The following is a 25,721-nucleotide window of genomic DNA, read 5'->3' as shown; positions in this document are numbered from 1 at the left end:
GTACTCGGAAAAAGATAAATATGTAATCGTATTCCTACCACTGAAATGTGGATTTTTTGTTGTAGAAACTGAAATTGACTTGAAAATGCTGTAGATACATCAATATATTTGAATTAGTGCATTATTGGGTGCAATGCAATGCAAAGCAAGATGTTCATTGACGACTTAATTTAGCAACACATATGTTTGGGAGTCTTGGTTAGGAATGCCTAGCACGAATGAATGCTATTTTTGTAATATAATATATTTGTAATAAATTGTAACATAAATATAATGATCGCTTAATACTGTTAATATTAGTTTTAGAATTTCATTACTTTACGTGACTTACATGTATCTACATAGGTATCTACACTCAAATTGGTTTATTGGAACACAATAGTCGTCTTTTTTTTAATAAACATATATAAAAATTATAGACTAAATTGGGATTAACACATTGGCGTGCCCAAGCGCTCCAGTTTCTCATGTGCCCCTTTGGAAAAATAATGACCCGTCCGAAACATTAGATGTTGAGGCATTCGTTGCATATGGGTAATGCATGCGAGTTAATGGCGGTCTGTCTGATTTGTAAACTCCCATGGCATGACGTCACACCGACTAAAAATAATTCTCTCTAACAAACGCGCGGGTCCCCCTTTAAAAAAAATGCTTCCTCACCCGAGATCCCGCCCCTTTTGGGCAAAACGGAAGTTGTCTTGAACCAGCTCGAGAGAGGCCGGAGGAGGTGGTAAACAGAACTCGGCCCCTGTGGACGCACCAAACCTAACTGTTAATTTTTGCCCATCCGACTAGTGCTATAACCATGGCGCACAGAAGGAAGTCGGCGACTTTGATCGAAAATCTACGAGTGTCACTTTTCGTCGTCTTTGTCTGGGTTGCCTTTCACCTCAGCGTCGCTGACGCCAAGAAACACCGGACACGACGCGCCTCAACTGGCGATACGGTAGAAAACTACGACAAATACTACAATTATGTTGAACTCACCGCGCGTTTACGGGCTTACGCCCAGAAATACGCTCACATAGCGAACCTGACGAGCATAGGGCAGTCAGTTCAGCGCAGGGAGCTTTGGGTGATGCGGATCACCAAGGACCCCCACACCGAGTCACCGGGAAAACCTAAGTTCAAATATGTTGGCAACATGCACGGCGACGAGACCGTGTCCAGGCAGGTTCTCGTCTATCTTGTGGAGCACTTGCTGACTAAATACGAAGAGGAAGCGCGTATAGCTCAACTGGTCAACACCACGGATATCTACATCATGCCCAGTATGAACCCCGATGGGTTCGAGGTGGCTAAAGAAGGGGTCTGTGGCGGCCAAAGATCGGGAAGAAACAATGCCAATAACAAGGATCTTAACAGGAGCTTCCCTGACCAGTATGCTAAAGGGACTACAAACCAAGATAGCGTTCCCGAGGTCTTGGCTGTCATCAAATGGCTGCAGGACAAACAGTGAGTGGAATGCACGCACTAAAAAACTCACTACTTGTTTGAAGGAGCTATTGTTATCCCGGGGTTTAGAACTTACTTTGTAGTCAGAGTTGGTGTCAGTTTGTATATTCCTGACCGTTTGGAAATTGTGCCACATTTTTACTTTAGACATCAGCTTTTCATTTCACACACCACATGAAACCCTGCATTAGAAAAGACCCCAAAACAAGTGCATAGAGTTTCGCATGATAGTCTTTTTTTTTGGGGGGGGGGGGCATATACTCCCAGAGATGGTGGTCGAGGAGTTAGCACATCCGGATCACAGTTCTGATGTTGGGAGTTTGAATCTGGGTTACGGCCTTCCTGGTAAGGTGGGTTTTCCCCCACATTCCAAAAACATGCCTCTTAGGTTCATTGAAGATCAAAAAAATCATTAGCTGAGAATGAGTGAAAATCCTTGTCTATATAGTATGTTCCTCTCGTGAGGAGAAAAATGTATTGACAATGGCTCAATAAATTTTCAAACACTTATTAAAAATCCTCAATATGTAATGCCAGGCTACTTTAGTTTTAGAGCACAGAGTATTAATAATACATGAGAAGTTTTTGATGGCATCCCCAAAAAGATGAGGTACCTCAGTGGTCACCAACCGTTTTGAAAGTGAGAACTACTTATTTGGTACTGACCTAATACAAAGGGCACTAGTTTATGTGAAGACACAGATCATCTTAATGATTTCTCACAATAATTAAGGAAGAGCTGCAGTAAATATGTCAATCAAGGGAAATATGTACAAGTAATATTTGTATAATGTTTATAACATTCCTAGAAAATCACACTGTTCTATCACATGCACTACTCATTTGATTCTTGCGGGCTACCTGGTGCCCGCGGGTACCACGTTGGTGACCCCTGTTGTAACTCTTAGAAAAACATGCTTTATGACCCTCAGTACAATGCATTGCAGATCTGCTGGTTTCTGTCAGAAGTAAAAGTTAAGATTTACATACAAAAGACATGCACAGATTGTTTACTCCCTGAACTGAAATTTTGAATTTGTTGTTTCAGATTCTGAATAGTATGGTTTTAGGGGCCTTGGACTTGGGCCCCTTGAATATATGCTAATCCCGGAGGCAATGTGTCATTTCCTCTTTAGATTTGTTCTGTCTGCTAACCTGCATGGTGGCACAGTGGTTGCCAGCTACCCTTTTGATGACTCAGCCAGCCATGAGCAGCAAGGCCTTTACAGCCTGTCACCAGACGACAGCCTTTTTCGCTATTTAGCCCTGGTGTATTCCAAGAATCACTCGGTGATGAAGACTGGACAACCCAACTGCCCCGATACACCAGAGGAGACTTTTAAAGATGGTATCACCAATGGGGCGCAGTGGTACGATGTACCAGGTAAGAGAGACAGAAATTGAATCATGGGAAACATTATTTGGTGCCGTGTGACCGATGTACTGTATGTACTGAGCATGTACTGTATGTGTTGATTACACTGCAACTTTGGTCCACTTTCCCTCTTTCTGCTTAAGCTCAAAGTCTGTTTGAATGCACAACTAGACCTGACCTGTGCTATGCAGTCAAGTAGTTAAATAGTTGGACTTTGCACCGATAAGATTGGTTATGTTAAATCAGCTGATGTTTTGCCTATAATGTACTCTGGGCACTCTGGTTTCCTTCTACATTCCAAAAAACATGCACAGAAGATATATTGGGCACTCTAAATTGTCCTCAGGTGAGATTGTGAGTGTGAAAGTTTGTTTGTCTTTGTTTGCCCTGCGATTGGCTGGCAACCAGTTTAGGGTGTCCCCGCCTACTGCCCAAAGACAGCTGGGATAGGCACCAGCACGCCAGCGACCCCAGTGAGGATAATCGGCTAAAGAAAATGGATGGATGGTATATTTTGATATTGACTGTAATGTTCAACTTACGCTTCTTCAATTTTTTCACCTTCAGTCTTTGTTTTGTGAAATTTTGATTATTTAAAGCCAAATTCTACTATTGTGTATACTGTACATGCATCGTTTTTAAGTACACCAGAATACATTTGAAATGATGTGTACAAAACAGGAACATTTTACCAAAGAGAATGGTGAAACGATGATCAGGCAAGTGTGCACAAGCACATAGGTTTACACACTATGTTGTTTGCGGTACATTAAAATAATAAACAGGAGGTGGCATTTCAAAGTGTTATTTCCTGATGACAGCGCCAGAATTGACTGAATGGGTTCACCATAAGAGGTGCAGCAAATAATCCATTCACCATTTGTCAATTTAATAATTATTTATGATTCTTGAATAATCTTTTTCAAATGTATTATTGCCCAAATCCTCAGAATTTCAGCTTGTCCACCATAGATATTTTAAAATTTTTGTTTTCCTATGAAAACACACTTTATTTGTTGAATCGAAATCAAACATTTGCTTTTACTTTATTTTTAAACAAAGGCATGGCAATTATTCTTTTTCTTTATCTGATTCATTTATTACTCATCAAAATAATTAAAATAATCAATTGTATGCAGTGCATATTCATTCGCAACAGCCCTTTTCACGATCATACAGTTCTGAATAGTTCAACGGCCGAGTTAATTATGGGAACTAGGCTTTCCACAACCCAAGAATTTTGGATCACAAATCACAGATCTTATCTCAAGATTGGGCAATATATCTATTTAAATAACTTGTTCATTTATCACATATAAGTGTATACTGTTCATAGAGTATCAACAAAAATATTTATACAATATTTATAATCTAAAGCATTTTGCCTTGCCCCAAACTGACAGAAATGCAGAAGTAAAAACATCAGCGACATCTAGAAGTCATTCAAGAACTGGACAGACATAAAATGAAAGTTCATGTGTAATATATCGTTTGCAAAACCAATCAACCAAAGCAAATTTTGTACATTTCAGCCAATCACTGAATTAGCATAAAATGCCAAATGTCGTATGATCACGATCAGACTGAAGTCCACCAATAGTAACCCTAAAAATGCTCTCATTTCACATTTATTCATTGATGTCAACATTTTGTAATTATCTGCTTATTTTACAATATATTTAACTTGTGAAACAGTCTAGCTTAGTGTCAACATTTCAGCCTTCACATGCAGTTCATCAAGTTAGCCAAGAGTTTAGCTAAACAAACTTTGGCAGCATTGTCACCTCTCGTTTATGCTGTATAGTCCAGGGTGTGATTCCGGATCCAGTACATAAACATAGATAGCTGTTTAAGTTTAGGGCAGTTACACTCAGCATACAGGGATGCGTTTACTCTGTGTAGTCTGTTTACATTTGCCAGTCAGTTTCAACCAATGAGTCTTAACGGATGATGGTTCAGGTAATGACTTTTGTCATTCTGGTGACAGCCAAGGTGGGATTGTTGCTACACACTGTGTGTTTAACATTATTTGTATTGAGGTTTGGTTTAGTTGACATAGCACATTGCAGTCTTTGCTGGCACCAGAGGAAGTCAAAGTTGACTTATTGTTCTGACATGTGATCCGCTGGATTGGATAGTCAAAAATTGTAACCTGACTTGTTAATGTTGAATTTCTTCAGTAGAGCTGTGCTTTTCATGTTTCTGACCTATATTTTACACCTGCTCTTGAAACAACAATGTAAATAAGGCAGTTTAATGAGGATATAAAGTGTATTACTTTTTTTTTTTTTTAAATTGTATTTATTCAGAGCCCTCTTGGCCTCACGTGAGTGAGCCTATACCATACTGGACAGCACCTGTGATAATAGTTAATAGCATTCTACAAAGACACTTCGGGGGCCTTTGACCCATCTGTATGAGTAAGAGTACACATTTAACATTAGTATTTTCTTGGCGGTATAGATTCATATTCCTCATGTTGACCCTTAAATTAGCATTTTTTTGAAGACCTTCACTGCTACCTAAGCAATCTGTCACAACAATACAACAGTCTAGGTCTTTCTACTCTCCAACCACATCGCGCCTCTTGTTTGTTGTCTAATCTGTCCACTTATGCAAATGAGAAATGCTGGGCTCGTGTCCACTCATTTTTGAATGGTGCCTTGAGAGAATCACAATTTTCTCAACTGCTGGCATGGCGTTAATACTGAGTACGTGTTAAAATATTATTTGGGGATTATTTTTAAATATTTGACTAAGTATCACTTTGGATTATGCAGGAGGGATGCAGGACTACAACTACCTTCATACAAACTGTCTTGAAATTACTCTGGAGTTGAGCTGCTGCAAATATCCGCGAGCTTCTGAGCTCCACAAGGAATGGGATCTCAACAGAGAGTCTCTCCTGGCCTATATTGAACAGGTAAACAACCCATAGCAACAACAGTTCTATACATCAAGCACACAGGAAATTTGGTGTGTGTGTGTGTGTGTGTGTGTGTGTGGGGGGGGGGGGGGGGGGTGTTCTGATTTTAAAGTTAAATCGGCGTATTTCTTCAAGTAGTGGTTTGGACCATGATTAAGTGTAGATTGCATGCATTTCCAAATAGCTGAATGAATACCAAAAGACAGAGGCCCCCAATCACCGGTCTGCAGCCTGGTACTGGTCCGTGGATCGACTGGTACTGGCCCGCATGGGTCGCACCCAAAATAATGAACCATTTCCGTTGTATTTATTGTCCAAGTCTGAAAGCTGTTTTAGTTTGAAAACTGTCCGGATTCTCTTGGATATGTTTCGGTCACTTGAGTGCCAAAATTTCAAAACAGTCACAATTAAATTAAACGAGTAGGATGCAGGCATCTTTGGGAATGTGAAAAGGCCCTTTCAAGAGACGGGTGACGAGCCCACAACTTTGAAGAAAAAGAGAGAAACAACCATTAGTTTGTCGTTAATGGTGAGCATATTTTATGTGCACTTTATATTCCCTCGGTCCACAACAAACATCTCAAGCATTGACCAGTCCGTGGTGATAAAAAGGTTTGGGGACCCTGCCATAAGATACCTTAAAATGTTTTCACCATATTTCATGAGATTGTTTGTGCCTAGGTCCATATTGGTGTCCGTGGCTATGTAAAAGATCGTGTCAGTGGTTCAGCTCTCACCGATGCTAGCATCGTGGTGGCAGGCATCAGCCGTAACATAACCACTGGAAGATACGGCGACTATTATAGACTTCTGCTCCCAGGAGTCTACAATGTCACTGCCGTGGCCACGGGGTGAGTAAAACTAAAGAATGTTATCAGATGCTTACTTGTAGAAGTGTGATGATGATATTTCCTCTTTTGAGAAAACTGATAGTATTAGCCAACAAGTTGATGAACTTTTAGTCATAAAACTCTGTGGAACTTAAAGTTGTAGATGCTTGTTGACTGCTAATTTACCATAGATGAAGTGAAGAGGGAGTCTTGCGTCAGGAGTTTAGACCCAGGTTATGGCACATTTTCAAGAGTAAAGATTTTATTTAATTTTTTTTTTAGCAAAGAAGGAAAGTTGGCACTCTGCCTTAACTTTAATGTAAGTTGGACCTGGATACCATGATGAATAAGATGTACTAAGCAAATGCAATTTTAACTTCACACAGTGCTTTCAGGTTGAACTAAAAATAGTTTATCATTACACAGGTACATACCAGTGACTGTCAGCAATGTACAGGTCTTGAATGGAAATGCCACAGAACTTAATTTTGCCTTAGAACCAGTTGCCATCGACCAAAGGTTTGCAGACAACGCCACAGTGACAACAAGCCCCACGCCCCCATCCACTGATCTTCACACCTCCACCTCAAATACCAACACCCTTCACTCCACCCAGTCCCAAGTGGTGACCTCAACGGGAAATCAAGGCACACCTGAGCCGTCGCCACCTGAGCCGCAACCGGTTCAACCCCAGGAATTTCGCCACCACAATTATGCTGACATGGAACTCTTCTTACGCAAGTACAACAGCGAGTTCCCGTCTATTACTCATCTTCACTCGATTGGCCGTTCGGTGGAAAGCAGGGAGCTTTATGTGATGATCATCTCAGACAACCCCACAGTTCATGAACATGGTATATTACACTTTTATGTCTCACAACAAACAAAGCTGTTGTCTGAAAGTTTTTGCAATTTGGTTGTTCTATCTCTTTTTGGATACCAGGTGAACCTGAGTTTAAATATGTGGGCAACATGCATGGCAATGAAGTGGTTGGCCGGGAGCTATTGCTCAACCTCATTGAGTACCTATGTCGTAACTATGGCACCGACCAGGAAGTCACAGAGTTGGTCAACAACACTCGTATTCACATTATGCCTTCAATGAATCCTGATGGTTATGAGGTGGCCAATGAAGGTAAGAGAAAGAAACACACGATGCAGAACACTTTGTGATATGCTGCAGGGCAACATTTCAACTCATAATTACATGGCAGTCTTTAGTTGCGTGAATGAAGGTGTCACCGTCCTGGACTGTAATTTGACCCTCGTGCTAATTGTTTAAAAATTCCTGACAGGTATAAAGACAAGGCAGCTTTAGTTGCTGTATACAGTGTAGCACATTTCATAAACAAGGTGCGTCATAAAATGGAAAAAAACAACAACTTTGGAAACAAAAGAATTTAAGACATTTAAAAAGAAAGTAAGGTAATACAAATAGTTTACGGAAATTATTAAAAGAATGTGACGTGCAAGAACAAGACTGGATTTTTTTTTTTTTTTAATACAAATGCTTAAAAGATAGGTGTAAAGGGTAGAGACATTTCTTTTTCATCTGGATTTGCATCTTATTCCATTCACGTGTTGAAGAAAATCCTCCCTTTTAGAAGAACCACTTGCCTTCTTTTTGGTCAGTCATAAAAACATGCAAAATGTCAAATAACAATTGAATTGGTTTCAGTCCTTCTGTATCATCGAAGCAGTATAAAGGCTCTTATAATAGTTTGGCTTTTTCAAATATTTTTCTGACATTTAAGTTTTTATTTACACTTTTTGTGCAAATAGGATACATGCATCAAGTGAGGAAAAATGTTGATTCTTGATATTCTTGCTTGATATCTTTAAAAATATGATAATGTTATAGGTTTTTTTTTTTTTTTTTTACAGTCAGTGATTTTATTTTTTTTAATCCATTCACTGCCAGCCATTTTAAATCCTTTTGACATTTTCAATACCCATTCAATACTAATACATACACCAAATCTAACAAAATAAATCATAGACTCTCACCTTTCTGCTTTTCTCCATTCTTTTATAATCAGCAGTAGAACAAACGTAGATACGTTAAAGTTCAAACAATTCTGGACTCTCAAACTGGGTGGATTTCCTTTTTGTCCGACTCCTCTTTTTTCACCACTCATCTAAAATGATGCGTTTGTTGTCATCTATTGTTGGTTGTGCCTCAGTAAATTTGTTTTTTACGTGAGAAATTTACAGTGAAACAGAATCAAATACTTCCCCAACCATCCAGTTAAACAAAGAATGTAATAGACGAGTATAGTTACTCAATGTCAGTTAGTGAGTTAAAAAACAATTGTTTTAAAGAAAAGGGAAAATCAGTCAAACAAGATGTAGAGAGAGACCACGTGTGTTTCTTTAATAGTAGAATGTTGTGACAGTCTTTGTCATTAAGTCTCTTCTTTGTCTTTTAGTTATACATGCAAATTCCAGAAGACCACAATAATGTCATCATTTTATAAGTCCTTCCACATGGCTGTAGCTCACCTCTTGCACTTGTTTCGGCACAGGTGATGAGAGAGGCTACAGAGGGCGCAACAACAGCAATAATTTTGACCTAAATCGGAACTTTCCAGACCAGTTTGCCCCCATCAAAGATCCCAGGCAGCCAGAGACTATTGCCGTGATGAACTGGCTGAAAAGCAACCCCTTCGTGCTGTCAGCAAATCTCCATGGAGGCATGTGCTGCTTGTAGCAATTTACTACCAAATACAAAGTTGTTCAACTCTGTGGTTTTGTAGTTTCTGTGTACACAGTATTTGGATCTATGCTCTAATATCCTGACTCTTTTCTGTGTCATTTCAGGTTCTTTGGTGGTCAACTACCCATTTGATGATGATCAAGAGGGCAAAACACAGTACAGCAAGTCACCTGATGACAAGGTTTTTCAGCAGTTGGCTCGAACCTACTCACAGGTAACTTAAATCACTTCTTCATGCTTGTGGTGTTTTTTTCTTATGGTTTCAAGTTCTAACTGAAATCAAAATGGAATGGAAGAGAACACCTGGCACATTGAAATCATCTATATGGCAAGCACTCACAACAGTGCTTTGTTTTTTTTGTTTTTTTTTTATGAGTGTGTTTTCATGCACTTGCAGGAAAATTCTCTGATGCACAGTGGGCACCCTTGTGCGAAAATGTACCCTACTGAATACTTTGCAGACGGCATCACCAATGGCGCCAGCTGGTATAATGTTGCTGGTGGGTTGATGGACTTGCATAAAATATTAAAGAATATGTGTGTAAAAATATATAAATGTGCTCATAGGTTAAGACACCCGATACTCCTCAGGCAAACGCTGGTATGCAATATACTCTAGGAGCGATATCAAAAAGTGCCTTTAATGAAGAAAATTTTGTATAATTTTACAGTAAGTTGCACTGTACTGTTAATTGAATCCCAATAGATTATTATTGGCAAACGCAGAATCGTTTTAACTCATTCAGTGGCACTGACGACTGGACTTAAAGATCCATTTTCACTGAGCGCCACTAACAGCTATAAAAGTCAAACATACATTTTAACTGGGCTGGCAGTAAATGAGTAAATGTCTGCGAAATAATTGCTCAAATATTCAAGTCAACACTTGTGGTTCTCTGAAATTAAAGCTGTAGTGGTACCTACCAACGATGTCATTAGGGACTCCTAAATCTGAAAATGTTGACTTCAAAAAGCAAATTTCCCCAGGTGGCATGCAAGACTGGAATTATTTAAACACCAACTGTTTTGAGGTGACTATTGAGTTGGGTTGTGTGAAGTACCCCTGGGCCAAGGATCTGCCAAACTATTGGGAACAAAATCGTCGATCGTTGCTTCAATTTATCCATCAGGTAACGAACACAGACTGATATTTTTCCTCTTCATCAATTTCATGCATTTACTATTTGTGCATGTGTGTGTGAATGCCCAGGTTCATCACGGAATTAAAGGAACAGTGTCTGACATAAGGGATGGTATAGGTTTACCCAATGCCACCATTCAGGTGGAGGGCATTGACCACAACATCACCACAGCTCACACCGGTGACTACTGGAGATTGCTTGTCCCTGGGACTTATTCCATTACTGCTTCCGCCCATGGGTAAGATTTCAGGGATTAGTCAAGTAGCTCATATCATGTACATACACTTTAAGGTATATTTTGTCTTTTTAAGATATCAGCCTGTGAGGACATATGCCACAGTGTCCAAGAATGGAGCGGAAGCGGTTGATTTCCGATTGACTCGGCTTCATTCCGAACCAAATGGGCTGTCACCTTCTGGACGTCAGCCAACCCATAACCAATCTGAGGAGGAGTTTGAGAGCTTAATCAAGGACCTCTCTCTAGGCCAAGGTTTAGAACAGCTGGTCAAGAGCACAGACACAGAGAGCAGTTTCAGATTTCGGGGTTACAAGGAGATGTCTGCATTCCTCCGAGGTCTTACCCTCAACTTTCCCAAAATTACGTCTTTGCAGAGGTAGGAAGCCTTGCTGTGTTATAGCCACCTAGTTGAACACCTTGTCACATTGTTGAAATACATTTTTAAACTGTGTTTAATTTTGATTTAGTTTGGGACACAGTGTTGAGTTTCGAACTATTTGGGCTCTGGAAATCTCCAACAACCCAAGACAGGCTGAGCCCTCGGAGCCCAAGTTGCGCTTTGTAGCAGGGATCCATGGTAATGCCCCTGTGGGAACAGAGCTGCTTCTTGAGTTTGCTGCCTTGTTATGTATCAACTATGGCAAAAACTCTGTCATTACAAGGGTAGGTTTATCTTCTTAATGAGTTTTGATTTATATGCTTCTTGATGTGCATATCTTTAATGCAAAACTCAAGTGTTGGTTAAAATGGATAACAAAATAATCATTTCTTTTGATAACAAACACTCAATTTTCCACCCTTAGCTCATAAATGAGACTACAATTGTAATTGTGCCATCGATCAACCCAGATGGTAGAGAACAAGCGGTGGAGAAACAGTGCACCTCCACCCAGGGCTTCACCAACACTCATGGCAAAGATTTGGACACAGACTTCTTTGGTCAGTTTTGTTTGACTCAAAACATCTGATGCGGACAAAGACGAAATTCATATCCATTCTCTTTTGCATGTATGCCCCTTTGTAGGCAATGCATCCCAGCGTTTGGTGGAACCACAGCCGGAAACCAGAGCAATGATGGACATGATTTTAGATAAAGGGTACACATTGTCTGTGGCCCTTGATGGAGGCTCACTTGTTGCTACTTACCCTTATGATAAGCCTGTCCAATCAGGTAACACCACCCAGCAAATGCCTTCATTTAGCATATGGTTTCAACTCTTACCCGCTTATTGCACATACACTAAAACATTGGCTAGAGAACTTTGCAAAGACATCCAGTACAAGGTGGGCATTGATGCAGAGTACACTATAACCTTTTGTTAAATTGATAGCTCACTGTTGGTGTCATTCTAAACTAAGCATTTTTTTCTTCGTAAAATGAGAATCAGAATTGAGAATAAGATGTGTTCCTAATGAAATTGCCCACAACACTATGTTAGATGTTGAAACATATTGCAACGTGTTGCATTTTATGAAATTTCAAATTGTTGCAGACTTTTAGTTATGTAATATAATTGGGTCACAGTGTCCCCATAACCTACATTGACTTGACAAGCTAAAAAGAGAACATTACATAACGGAAAGTCTCAAAGACTTGCTGCTCATCCTTACTAGATAGCACTAATCCTTTCTTTCTTTCTTTCTTTCTTTCTTTCTATTTTATTTTATTCAATAGTAGAGAATGAAGGCACACTGAAGTACTTGGCCAGCGTTTATGCAAACAACCATCCCAAGATGCACCTTGGCAGCCCTGGATGTTCAAATAATGGGCAGGGTATGCTTTTTCTGTATTGTAGTCATTTGCTTGTCATAGTGCATTTTTATAAGTATTTAGTCGGAAAATGTTCAAAGAAAAGGCACATTGACTTTTTTTTTAATGATGTGTTCTTCTGGGTATGCTTAGGAGCATTCAACCACAGGAAACATAAAATTCCATCCATCCATTTTCCATACTGTTCATCCTATTCCAGCTGACTTTTGGCAGGGTTACTTGGACTATTTGCCAACCAGTCATGCTCACATACACATCTAGACAATAGTCTTCATAGTCTCACCCTCGTCGTCGTTTGTTTATTTTTAAAAAAGTTGCGTCAATATGAAACCGCATCGTGCGGTTTCAAATTCGTGTACAAGCATGCCAAATCGCTAGGCGACAGTAATGTCTCAAATTCTGTCCAATAAGAAAGAACTTCCGCATCTGACGTGTCCAATCAGAAAGAACTCCGACCTCTGACATTTCCAGTATCCGCGTCTTTGGCGGGGAAAAGAATAGCACGATGATGCAACCCCCGTTTGAAGCTGGTTACACGCGACCATGAAACTGGAGGCTTGGGCAAATCTGCCGGAGGTTTTGAAACATTCACTTTGATGGGAAAAAAAAAAAAAAAAAAGCTTGGACACACATAGCAAATAGGGCAAAACGGAGACATTTACTGCCTGTTTGCAAGAACCCCGGCTACAAATATACAAGGCCTTAGTCTTCATCTAACCTTTTTAGTAACATGCATGTTTTGGGAATGTGGGAGGCAGCCGGAGAACCAAAGAAAGTCCATTCACATAGTTTGCTTTGGCGGTCTTCTTAAAATGATGTTGTTGACCGGATCTGGCCCCCGGGCTTTGAGTTTGATATCCGTATAATACAGGGTGAGACCTGTTGGCATTGTTTTTATTTTGTTTTTGTTTTTTCCTCAAAGCAAGCAGCATTCCAGACGGAGTTATGAGGGCAGCTGAAAGACAAAGTCACATGGGCAGTATGAAAGTAGGTGCTTTTGTATGGAGTAAGGTCACTGTCAAAAAGACATATTTGTAATTAACAATAAAAATTGTTAATTACAATTATCAGTAACAATATCTGTGTTTGAAATGTTTTTTTTGTGACAGAATCAAAATTGTGAGGGTTTGAAAATTTTCCTAATAATAATTTTAACTAATCTAATTTGTGAGTGCAGTCCTTTTCATACAACTCTCATTTTTATAACTACGAAGCTTCACTACACATGACTTTACATCCATGCACGAACCTTTCGTGTGTATTGCGGCCTGCGTGTGCAAATCTCTTCTGTGGAAGGAAGCAATCCACTGAAGAAATTCGCAACCACAGACTGCAATCCACACAAGAGGTCTTTGCACAGATGTGAAGTCATGTGTAGCGAAGTTTCACAGTCGTAGAAGTGAGAGTAGTATTGAAAAGGCTTGCACTCAAGCGTTTTAGATTCCGTAGTAACACGAAAAGTTTAAACTCAGTTTTGATTCATAGTCACAAGAAAATCATTAAAACATTCACAATTTTGATTCATAGTAACAAGAAAACATTTCAAACACAAATTATTGCAGTTACTGATGCAAATTGTTAATTACGCATATGTCTTTTTGATAGCAATCATTGTTTTTGTTGCTTCAAATAAGGTCACTCTAGTTAGGGTTAGACAAATGCAGAAAATATAAATATCAAACTTTAAAGTGAAGTTAGTGAACTATTTCTTAAATAATAACATTTTTGATAGCTTAATACCAGTCAAATTGAAATGACTCAGTGAAAAACTAAGTGAAAGTGAAATCCCTTGGCCGCCTCAAGTCATTGTGGATATCGGGTGCCCCTTGCTAATACCCTGCGCCTGAAACTGACAGATGCTGTAGCTAGGGAGATCCACAAGAACATGTACATTTTTCTCCAACAGTATTCTGATTTTGAAATAGTTTCTCAGGCCTGTCAAACTCATTTAGCTCTGGGGCTGCCTGAAGGAAAATCTATTCCCAAGTGGTCTGGACTGGTAAAATCATGGCATATATGTTACAAACAATTTGTATCAATTATACTGTATGTAGATTTTTACAATGTGTGCTGGCCTGGTTCAGATTCCCTGCAAATTGCAAAAGTCAACTGTATATATATTGCCGGAAAAATATGTATAAATACATAAATAAAGTACAATGAGTTATTTTTGGCCCCTTATAAATAACATTTTTATTAAAATTCCATGAGATAAGTGGAACATTTCTGTCAACTTATTTTTACATTTGTTAATCAAATACATATTTAGTTCAAAACACATTAGATGAATAGAGGGGAAAACTGACACAATGACACACAACTAACCAGTAGAAGGAAAATGCCCCACTCAAAGTACGTATGTTGTTGTATTACTTTTCAAGTACAATGAAGTACAAAGAAAATTAAACAAACTGAAATGGTTTTCTAGTGTCTCATTTTTACACTGAGTGGCAACCATGTAATGACATACATGACATGAGAAGTTGAAACCTCACAAAGAAGAAGTCATGATGTCACGCCATATTCGGACCCCCTTTGCCTTGTGTGTTGTTTCTAGTGTCTCATTTTTACACTGAGTGGCAACCATGTAATGACATACATGACATGAGAAGTTGAAACCTCACAAAGAAGAAGTCATGATGTCACGCCATATTCGGACCCCCTTTGCCTTGTGTGTTGTTTATAATTCAACACGCATTAAACACTAATGTATGGATATGGCCCAGACGGCAACCCCCTCCCATTGTGAATCTTTTTGGGACCGCACAACTGGTCACTTCTGCTTATAGGTTTCAGTGCTCATATGGGCATTGCTTGTAGAAGTAATAATTTTTGTTTATGGACAGCGGATTGATTATGGAGCAGGGTTCAGTCCTGTTCCATGCGCCACAAAATCATGTTGCGGGCCGGATTAACCCCTGTGGGCCAGATCCAGCCCACGGGCCATATATTTGACACCCCTGTTGTATCGCAAAAAAACCTCAAACTTCACCTCAGAAACAATGCAAGGATAATTTTTGAGTAGATCATTTATGACACATTTTAGTACTTTTTGACACAAGTAAAAAAAAAAAAAATACTATTGAATTCAAGAATAAAGAACATTTGATTTAACATTATGTGCCTTACAGGACTTCAGCATGGACTTTGGCCATTGTCCAGAAATCACAGTGTATACTGGCTGTTGTATGTTTCCTCCAAGTGAACAACTTCCAACACTCTGGGCAGAAAACAAGAAGTCTCTTCTGAGCATGTTAGTGGAGGTACGTTACCAGACTTATTTTCTAAACCCGGTCATGTCGTTACACTCTCACTCTATATGAGTATTTCTTCCATTTTCCTCATGCATCTTTAACCCATTCAGGTCCATAAAGGAGTGCGGGGAGTGGTGAGAGATAAAAGTGGGAAGCCCATTGTCGGCGCCATCATCGTCATGAATGGAGGTGTGAGAGTCTTCACGACAGAGGGTGGTTATTTTCGCGCGCTGCTGGCTCCTGGCAACCACAACATCGAAGCTGTTGCTGACGGCTACCAACAACAACGGCAAGAGGTAAACCCACACATGCTTGTTAAGTATGATGTATTCTAACTGATACCTGGTTCATAGTCCTTGATAGTATAGAAAAACACATTTTATGTATTCAGAAGCTTAAAAGAAAGTATGGTTTACTAATTTTATACCTAAATGTATTGCATTTAATGAGGGGCACCTTAGTTTAATCATTGTAATAAATAGGATTAAGCAAAGCATCTTGCTCATGATGGCATGTTGCATTATATTAAGTGTACACCTTGACCACATTCCTATCACCTATTTTTTTTCCAAAATGAAAAGGTGAAAAAAAACATTACACTATTAAATGCTTCATTTAATTTAGTGCTTCTCAAATAGGTGTACATGTATCCTTGGGGTTGTGTGAAGGCACTCCAGGGGTTATGTCATATTTTAATATGTATTTAAAAAGTTGGAAAAATACTTTAAAGTAGTTATGTAAATATTTCAGGAAAATACACTGTAAGTCCATGGAAATGTTCATCTCAAAGTACTGTTTAGATTGTCCTAAAAATCCCCATGTTAAAATGGTTTGACACAAATTGTCATATTCCACCACAAGCCTCCACTTGAAAGCATTATTTAAAATTAAGTTCATGCTTTCTTTTTAATAAGAGCTTTACTATGATCCAAATAGTTCAAGAGAGACCACTATACAAATGGTGTTCCAAATTTTAAAATGTTAGGCGTTAGGGAGTACTTGTCTGGAGGAAAAAAAAAAAAAAAAAAAAATCACAGTAGTTATGTTACTGAGATTGACGGCTACTGATTACATTCGCTCTAATCTTGCGTTGGTGATACACAACTTTATTATCTCCATCCAATATTACCCATGCCTTCAAGCATTCATGTCAATCCAAGCAAAACATATATTATTTTGGAGGCATTAATAAGACAGCATGCTTTATTTATGGAAGGTCTCCATTGCAGTCAACATCTATGCTGGGTGTTGTGCGAAGCAAACAAAATCGCTCCACCACGTTCACGGTTCCTTGCGACTCAAGAATTTGAAGCATCGGGTAGGCCAGCTCTGTAAACAGATGTTCCTTAATAGTGCGTCCCAGCTCCAAACTGTACGATCTTGGCATCCCACAAGGACCGAGCAGCAGGGGATCCACCACTAAATGATACATGTGTTGGTACTCTGCGATTGTGAAGCCATGTATCATTAAAGGTCCCGATTCTGGTTCAGACTCATACGTCACAGCGCCTTTGGAGCAATTGTTACTTTGTGTTATGTTACTCAAGGTCACACACAGGTCTGGAAGAATTGCAGCATTCTTTTTGTAGCGGTCCTTCACTGGTCTGCTCAGACAAAGTGCTTTGTTCTGCTCATTCCACACCATCAAGTCAGTTTTTGGTGCCAACATGTAACTCCTTTCCTTTGTCGTTTCGCCATATTTCTTCGGGCATCTAATACGTCGCCTTAAGCCATAGGAACTCATCTCATATGCGACATCTCTAAAAGGTTTCAAAAAATGTTTCAATGGGCATGCTTCTTAAAAATGATCATGTAAGGTAAGGAGTTGCACTTACTGTTTTGCATACATTTGGAGAGTATTTTCTGATGGCATCATTAAATCTTCACAATTATCCTTTTTTTTTTCAACCACTCAGAACCAAAAAAAGAATAAGACTCCTTGTTTTTCACACAGAGGATGAAGTAATGGGCTGAGAAATGTGATGAAATACATTTTAAAGCAAGTGCTCAACAGTTGGTTGAAACCTACAAGAAAACCTGTTGCAGATTATTCTGAGTAGCCACACCTGCATTGGTGGCTCTCTAATGAGGCAGTGTGTCTTCTGAAAGAAGTTCAACCAGCATTCATTGTGCCTTTCATTCAGGAGCAGTAAATGTTAAGGAAATGTTGTTGCCTTTTACTATTCTTTAGTGTTGCTAAAAAAGAGGAGTGCAGCAGTTACAAGTTGAATGCACAAAGACACTAAATTGAAGCAAAATTAATACAATAATTACTGTATTTATGGATTGGTGTGATGTCTAACATTTGCATTTCAAAAGATAATTGTACACAGAATCAGCACATGTGGGCTGGTAATGTTTTAAGTCATTATTGCCATGTCTGTTTTGTCCTGACTCAGGTGGTCGTGTCCCCCTATGAAGCAGCAAGCTCCATCATCATTGAGTTTGACCTGGATCACAGCATATTTGGGCTGCCTAGAGAATTTGTGGTGGCCAGTGCAGGTAATTTCCTATAAAATTAATTTCTTACTCAAATTGACTTTAGTATGCTGTGCAAATGTGTAACACCATTCATACTGAAGGTAAAGCCACAGTGCAGCAGTCTTCGATCCTGGTCCTCGAGGGCTCATGTGCTGGATGTTTTGTTGGGCTCGCTGCTGCCACACACCTGATTCAAAAAAATCAGGATCAATATTCAGCTTCCACAGACCTTGCTGATTATATGATCAGTCGACTTAGCTGTGACCCACAAAACATCCAGGACACCTACAAAGACCTGAATTAAAGACCTCTGACGTTGTGCTTTGTTGGCAAAAATATGACAATTTGACAACTAGAAAAGGTTAAAAATGTCCACACAAAACTAGGATAAATATAATAAACCTTCATGATAACTTCAATTGAAATTATGGAGTGAAAGACACAAAAATGAACCTAATACAATAATGACAATTTTTTTAAAGTTGAGCCCAGAAACTGAATGGTTGTTTTGAGTGTTTTTCTATGTATTTATTATTTTTATTTTTTTTTATTTTTTTTTTTTGAGAGGGGGGGTGGGTGCTCAGTACGTCTACACTATAATCCGAGGGGTCATGTGCAGCCGCTTGTCTGTGATTGTGTGATTGGATGGAGGAACTTTGATTGGAGCAAACATAATTTACTCATTCAACCAAGAAATATCTGCATTGAAGTTGGGCCTAATTTTCTCTAGAAATTGTTAGTATCCTAAATTGCTTTTTCTAAGTTTGAATAAATTGTACACAGTACATTTGGTGTTGCAGTAGGGGTTGTGTGTGTGTGTGTAATGTTTTCCATTACAGAAATATTTGTGGACACTTGATTAAATCTCTTCTTTCTGTAGCTGCCTCCATGACTGCATTGGTGGTGACTGCATGCATCATTTGGTGCGTGTGCGCTGCCAAATCCAATCGGCAAAAAGATGGCTTTCACCGTTTGCGGCAGCATCGAGATGAGTATGATGATGAAATCCGACTAACGTCAATGGGATCCAAGAAGTCACTACTCGCCCACGAATTTCAGGACGAAAGTGAAAGTGATGAGGAGACGTTATATGACAACAAAATCTGAAAGCGCCTTTGTGGTGTTCCTCTTCCAAGGTCAAGCTTGGGACAGCCAGAATGTTAACTTGTTGAACTATCTGCCTCTTTATGAGTGCACCGAGACTGAGGAGACGGATTTCTGTTAGACTGTGTTTTGAATACCTTCTCAATTACTCCAATCATCAGTGAGAAAATGCTGCAGTCATCTCTTCTGCCCAGTCTCAACGGAAAGCTTTGATTCTGTATTCCACTCATCCGTCCCAACTTTTGGAGACCAAATTGGCCTGTCTGGCTAAACTGGTTTGTCAAAACAAAGAAACTATCAAGTAAAAGTGCATAGGTTTCCTTGTCCTCATCATGCAATGTAAATATTACAAAAGCTTGTTGGCGATGCTTATTTCTTTTTCTTCCTCATGCAGCAATTTTGCCATAAAAGTGTCAAGTCTCTAGAGGGTGCACCCGTTTCAAATATGTGCCTTGGCTTTTCTTGAGCTGCAACATAGGAGGTTGAAAGCATTTAGGCCTGCAAGATTTTTGATCCATCCTATTCTCAGGTGATAGGAAGAGGTATACAAATTAGGCTCCTCTATTCTGTTGCACTATTCCTAAGACAATTTTTGTTTTGCTCATGAGAGAGAATCTCAAAAGTTTCTCAGATGTGTGAAAGTGTCAGGAGTGATCCCAGTCCGTGCAGAACCTGTCAGCCGAATCGCACTGAAGAGAGAAAGAAAATAGAAGTTAAACAAGCAAATGTTTTAACAAATCTCAAAATGATTGTATATACGTTTTTAAAGTGTTGTTGTTTTTGAGGCTGCATACGATGGTGTGCAAATGTAAAATGGCATGTCAAAGACTGTCCACTTAAAGATGTCACAAATTTCTCTTGAGGAAAAAAAAAACAAAAAACGGAATTATAGCTCAGTTTGTTTTCACGGTAGGTCTGTATGTCAATTTATCTGTGGCTAGTTCTGCCCACTTTCAGATTCGAGTACAAGGACCGGCACCTTTTCTGAGTGATATACTCCTCAAAGTGACAATTTCTAAAAAACTACATTGTGTAAAAGCCACTTTCATAGCATTTGACATCATTGAAACGTCACCAGACCCGTTTTTTTTTTTTTTTCTCACCATCAGATTGCACTTGAAGTGGAAAATGCCACACTTTGGCCGCACCTGTAACTTTGGTTTTGAAAGATGTTGCCTTAATTTACTGTCTCTAAAATGTATTTAAAAGCAGATGTTTTCAATAATTGTATTGTTTTGGTGTTTTGTGTATTTTCCCACTCTTATTTCTGAACGATTGTGCGCATGATTTTAGAACCCAAAACTAGTCATGCAAATGTTTTGAAGCTTTTATTTAAACTGGAATGTATGTTGTGGAATTTTTGTGAGTGTCAACGCTTAACTTCCGTTGAATAATGATGCTAAATGTGCCCAAAACCTTATGGAACAAGCAATTCATGTTGCTTACTCTTTCAGTTTTGTTCAGAGAATAGATCATTTTGGGGGATGGTAATGCACAAAGATCTTGTAACAATACTGATGTTTGTCTAATGTCAAGACATCTTTTGATACTAAAGCAAATGAAATTCATCATTGTTGCCTGAGTTATTAATGCCTGAAGTGATTTGCGCCATGCCATAATATTTTTCTTTTATGAATGCAGAGAAGATAAATGTAGAACAAAAACACGTTGACTTACAGTAGCACCAAGGTCAGTGTGTGCCTTACAGAAAAATATACGAATATTTCAGTTCAAGAAAGAAATGTATTTGGTCTGAAAATGTAATGGAAAGTTCCTCTATGCCACCGACGTTATGGTGGAAGGCTAAACATTCAAGCGCTCTTCCACAAGATGGCAGAAGGTACCATGAAAAACATTTGCCTTCGGGCTGGAAACAGTACAGTACAAAGCAGAAATGCTTTCTTTCAAGGGGGCGTGTGCTACTATAAAAACCGACAGAGGGCGACATAAAATATTTGTATGACGGTGATTGGTCCTGTGTTGACAAATCCCGGAAGTTGGTGACGTCTCCGACAAAACAAAGATGGCTGGAATAGGAAGCAGTAACTACTGGGAAGGTAAGCGACAATAATTTTTCTCGACTTTGACAAGAGTGCGTACTGTCATTTTGTAGTATTAGCATCTTTGTGTCCGTTGGCCTATGTGCACTCCGATGTGTTGCGCTTACGTGTCTCGTGTCCTCGCTGCCCCACAAGCTAGCTAACCAACCGCTAAGTAACTTCACGTCATCGCAGCAACAGAGTTGTTATTCGGATTGTCACCCTCATAAAAGCTAGTGTCTCGGATGACTTTCATACACCGGTTCCAGTCGATGTGAGCAATTTGGGATGTATTTTTACTAACCCATGCTAAATTGCGTTGACTTTGAAACGATTTGCTGTGGGTGTTATGTGTTTTAGATCTACGGAAACAGGCCAGGCAATTGGAGAATGAACTGGACCTGAAGTTGGTGTCCTTTAGTAAACTGTGTACCAGCTACAATGGCTCGAGAGATGGACGTCGAGGAGACACGTGAGATAACAATGATACTTCATAATCTCTCCTGGCTTTGAGGGGAACTATTCGTGGTTGAACTGGATAACAATAATCTGTCCCTGTGTTTACACTGCTGTGACGTGTCAACATGGCTCCTGGTCATGGGTGCAAAATAACCAACTAACAAGGATGCATTTTACGCTTATCTTATTAGTTCCATAAAACTGCAAATACTATGCGATGTTTTAACTGAACCAGTGAACACATCAAAACAATCTTTTTGAAATGTGTTAATCATACAAGGTCTATTGATGATCTGTTTAATTGTGGATAATTGTACGCTGTATGTTAGACTCAATTACAATATGCTTTATGTTAGACTCAATTATAACTAAATGGAGCAGTAATATATTTTTGCGAGTTTTTGACAAAAGCTTTGTTGATTACTGCACTAACAAAATCTCAAAGTCATGTTTCTAATTCAGTTTTCTGCAAAGATGTACCATGAGAGTTCTGTGCTATTATTTTTTTCTGCTGACTCATGTTTTAATTACTTTGCCCAAAACTAAGATAACTGTTAAAGTGTTATTATTTAATATTAATTCATCTAAACACTTTAACAATAAACAAATAGCAAACTATTAGCGATCCAATCAAAGTCACATCTGTATACCGTTGTAAGGATATACTGTATGCAAATTTTACAGCAGCATTTGGTGATGGGATTGATTGTGAGTCTTAATAGTCCGCAACAGACTCATTATAATGCAGTGTGCCCCGAATTTACTAGATTAATCCGTTCCGTGGTTGGGATCGGAACGCGAATTCGCCTTATGGCTGGCAATCCAAACCTATGTTAAATAGCTAATGCATGTAAAACCCCAGATAAAAACATTAAAATTGTATATACATATTAAAAATTGGTATTAATATTGTATAGTAAGTGCTACGTACAGTATATAAAATATACATGTATACAATTAAATAACATCATAAATTAAAAAAATATATAAAGGGTTTATTTACCTTTGAGTGACGTGCTGAGCTTGTTATGGCCCTCGTGAGGGTCGCCTAGCCTAGCCTAGGCTATCTTATCCTTCTTTGTTATTCTTGATTATGTCCAGCTTCGTTTCCATATAAATCATCTTTTTACTTCTCCCTTTAACATCACTAGCCATCTTGGGACCCATGGCTAACCCATTCAAGTTTGAATTAAGCAGTAAAATGCATAATAAATATGTCATTTTAAGCACTCAGACAAGATCCAGTCTTTAGCATGTGGCCATTTTGACCGTGACGACCACCAATAGCAGACCAGCATTGTAGTGACGAAAGCAGTGATGCGTGAATAGGCGAATGAGTGCGGACACATCCAACATGGTGGTCATGCACGCACACTGACCACCATGTTGGATGGTAAGGTGAAAGAAATGGTGTAAAGAGTAGACAAAAAAAAAGTTGCGGTCCACGTCAAACGGTGAAAAAAACGTAAGGCAGGGACATCGTAAAACACGGGTCCACTGTATCTGTAAATGTATTAGTGTGTTGACCATTTTCTGTCTCATAAAGGATAAAAGCATATTGATAATGTTTTGTTTTGGAAAAAAATATATACTTAAATTTGTTTCTAGGTATTATTTTAATAGTACCAGGCAATATCAGGTATTCAATAAGAATGTATTCTTTGTACATATGGTTGCTTCCTCCAGGTCCGACACCACACCGTTGCTAAATAACTCCACCCAGGACAGAATGTTTGACACCATGTCAGTGGAGATCGAACAGCTGCTTGCCAAAGTAAGTGCATTACCAGAAGCTGTACCTCACAATTCAATTATGAAATTCATTCATGGGGTACATTTTGTTTGTATAAGGATTATATTATGCATCTTAAGTAAGGGTTCTTCACTTACAGTTTGTTAAGAAATAAGAGGTGAAATAATTTCTCTTAATTGATTAAGCTTATGGAAATGCTTGTAAACTGGAAAGTGACAACGTCTGTGCAATCCTCTAATCACTAAAAAAAACCTACATTTTTTCAGGGTACTTAGCGTATGTGTGTAGCACTTGAGTTAAACACAGTCACCCAACAATTAGCACTTTGTGGCATTATCTGTTACTAAAAACAAGTTGGTAGCGACACTAACCTACAGCAACAGTAACAGCCAGAGTCTTATTGACTCCTCTGTAGAGACACTTGACTTCTCCTGCTTGTGGTTTTGTTACCAAAGTATTTTATTTTATTCTGACACAACTAACATATAATGAGGCTCTTGTTCAGTTCGCTTCTGCTGTTAACTCTGCGTGACACAGCTAACCTATAATGTGGCACTTGTCCAGTTCACGTCTGCTGTCGACTCTGTTGAAGCAGAAATGTTTTTGCACATGTTTGCTTTTACATTAGGAGAAGCTTTTTGGATCTCATGAGGAGATGTGTGGCAGTCAAGCATGTTGATTTTCCTCTGCATGTGCTGGCATGAGCGCTTCCCAAAGTGTCCCAGCAATCACGAGTACAAGCATTATTTACAATCTGGCATATTACTTTAATTAAAATATTTAAACAATCCAAATTTTGATGTTTGTTTATCAGTTGACACCTATGTCCACACCTGAAAAATGTAAATTTCACCCTGCAATAATAACACCTAGCACTAATAATCTGTCTCCATTAAAAAGGTAATAAGAGGAGTAAACTGAAAGTGTGCCTTATCTAATATAACTTAAGTGCAATAGGAAAAAAAACATTAACATCTTGCAGCAAAATCACAATTAGAAACGCCATATTTTAAGTGAATTTTGTTTATTATAGCACACGACTACGGCTATTGAGTTCAAGGCCCATACTGTTGCTGCAGTCCCATTATGTGTACTAATTACTATTATCATGTTTATTTTATATGTTAAATCCTTTATTTTACAATTAATAATTTTGGATTAAAGGTATTGAGGCAACTGTATTTAACTGTTTAAAACTACAAGGCAATGATGAGAAACAGCGTTGTCATTTTTGTTTACTGTTTTGTTGTTTGAAGAAATTTAAATTTAAACAGTTTTGATAAGTATGCATGCATGTCCACTTATGACAAATGTTCATCATCATCATTATTATATTTGCAATATCCCAGCAGTTAACTGATTATGTATTGTCAATAAATGCATATCTCTTGACCTGAATTTACATTTTCAGTTGGATTCTTTTGTTCAGCCTACATTTTTACACATTTTTGTAAACACATTTTTTTTCATATATCCAATCCCAATTTTTCTCTCTCAGCTGACTGCTGTAAATGACAAGATGGTAGAGTACACCAATACCCCTGGCACAGCTTCTTTAAATGCTGCACTCATGCACACCCTCCAGAGGCACAGAGACATCCTACAGGTTTGCCAAATCAATTTATCATTTTCCAAGCTATTTGGATCAACAGCTTAATCAAATTACTCCTCTTACACATAAACTTGCATACATATTTCCTTTCAAGATGTTATTTCTTGTCCTTATACAGTTTTTGTTTTTCCATCCCAGGATTACACACACGAATTCCACAAAACTAAAGGAAACTTCTTAGCCATTCGGGAAAGGGAAGACCTATTAGGATCCGTCAGAAAGGACATAGAGTAAGTAAACTAGTCTTAATTGGAAATATATCATTTAAACTATCATTTTACTAATTTTAATGAACCAAACTTGATCATTTATTTGTGTTTTGCTTGTGATCTTTGGATCTATTAAGTCAAAGTTTTTTTTAATGTGAATTCGAATCAATTTATTTACCCCACTGTGGGACGTCACATTGTGGTAGAGGGCTTTGCGTGTGGCAATGATCCTAGGAGCTAATAAGTTGTCTGACAGGGTAACCCACGGTAAACAGGTCCTAGTTGAGAGACCGGACTAAGCACGGACCATTGACCCTTAATGATGAAGAATAACATTGGATTGTGTTTTTCCTTGCC

General features: G+C 38.7%; 3 protein-coding genes across 4 annotated transcripts in view; 2 read left to right on the top strand and 1 right to left on the bottom strand.

Annotated features, from left to right (window-relative positions):
* Positions 1 to 698: 698 nt before the first annotated feature.
* On the top strand, positions 699 to 20,860 carry cpda (carboxypeptidase D, a). 2 transcript variants are annotated; one of them, XM_088427467.1, is made up of 21 exons: positions 699 to 1,455; positions 2,592 to 2,839; positions 5,611 to 5,753; positions 6,438 to 6,607; positions 7,013 to 7,440; positions 7,530 to 7,721; positions 9,112 to 9,279; positions 9,407 to 9,516; positions 9,700 to 9,802; positions 10,290 to 10,432; positions 10,513 to 10,682; positions 10,756 to 11,058; positions 11,150 to 11,345; positions 11,486 to 11,621; positions 11,707 to 11,853; positions 12,361 to 12,456; positions 13,376 to 13,440; positions 15,585 to 15,716; positions 15,818 to 16,003; positions 18,107 to 18,209; positions 19,069 to 20,860. In XM_088427467.1, exons 1-21 carry the CDS (start codon positions 806 to 808, stop codon positions 19,293 to 19,295), a joined length of 4,116 nt encoding a protein of 1,371 aa, XP_088283593.1. In that variant the 5' UTR covers positions 699 to 805; the 3' UTR covers positions 19,296 to 20,860. The 2 variants fall into 2 exon arrangements, with proteins under 2 accessions (XP_088283593.1, XP_088283592.1); XM_088427466.1 differs by having other exon boundaries at positions 12,358 to 12,456.
* Positions 16,915 to 17,580, bottom strand: LOC148416216 (uncharacterized protein C22orf31-like). The gene is made up of 2 exons (XM_088427722.1): positions 17,543 to 17,580; positions 16,915 to 17,467 (listed from the first exon to the last, which is right to left on the bottom strand). The coding sequence occupies exons 1-2, from the start codon at positions 17,578 to 17,580 to the stop codon at positions 16,915 to 16,917; spliced, it is 591 nt and encodes a 196-aa protein (XP_088283848.1).
* Positions 20,861 to 21,233: 373 nt separating the features above from the next.
* The window catches only part of gosr1 (golgi SNAP receptor complex member 1), a 19,229-nt gene continuing 14,741 nt past the window's right edge, over positions 21,234 to 25,721 (top strand). The window contains exons 1-5 of the mRNA XM_088427633.1: positions 21,234 to 21,349; positions 21,692 to 21,803; positions 23,477 to 23,564; positions 25,042 to 25,149; positions 25,294 to 25,385. Coding sequence (XP_088283759.1) covers positions 21,316 to 21,349; positions 21,692 to 21,803; positions 23,477 to 23,564; positions 25,042 to 25,149; positions 25,294 to 25,385 — 434 coding nt within the window. The 5' untranslated portion in view covers positions 21,234 to 21,315. The remainder of the gene's footprint in view (positions 21,350 to 21,691; positions 21,804 to 23,476; positions 23,565 to 25,041; positions 25,150 to 25,293; positions 25,386 to 25,721) is intronic.

This window comes from Hippichthys cyanospilos, chromosome 11 (assembly GCF_059441005.1).
Source record: "Hippichthys cyanospilos isolate Australia breed blue-spotted pipefish chromosome 11, RoL_Hcya_1.0, whole genome shotgun sequence".
Classification (NCBI taxonomy): Eukaryota; Metazoa; Chordata; class Actinopteri; order Syngnathiformes; family Syngnathidae; genus Hippichthys; species Hippichthys cyanospilos.
The sequence above is the reverse complement of the archived record's forward strand: the minus strand, read 5'-3'. Positions and strand labels throughout refer to the sequence as shown.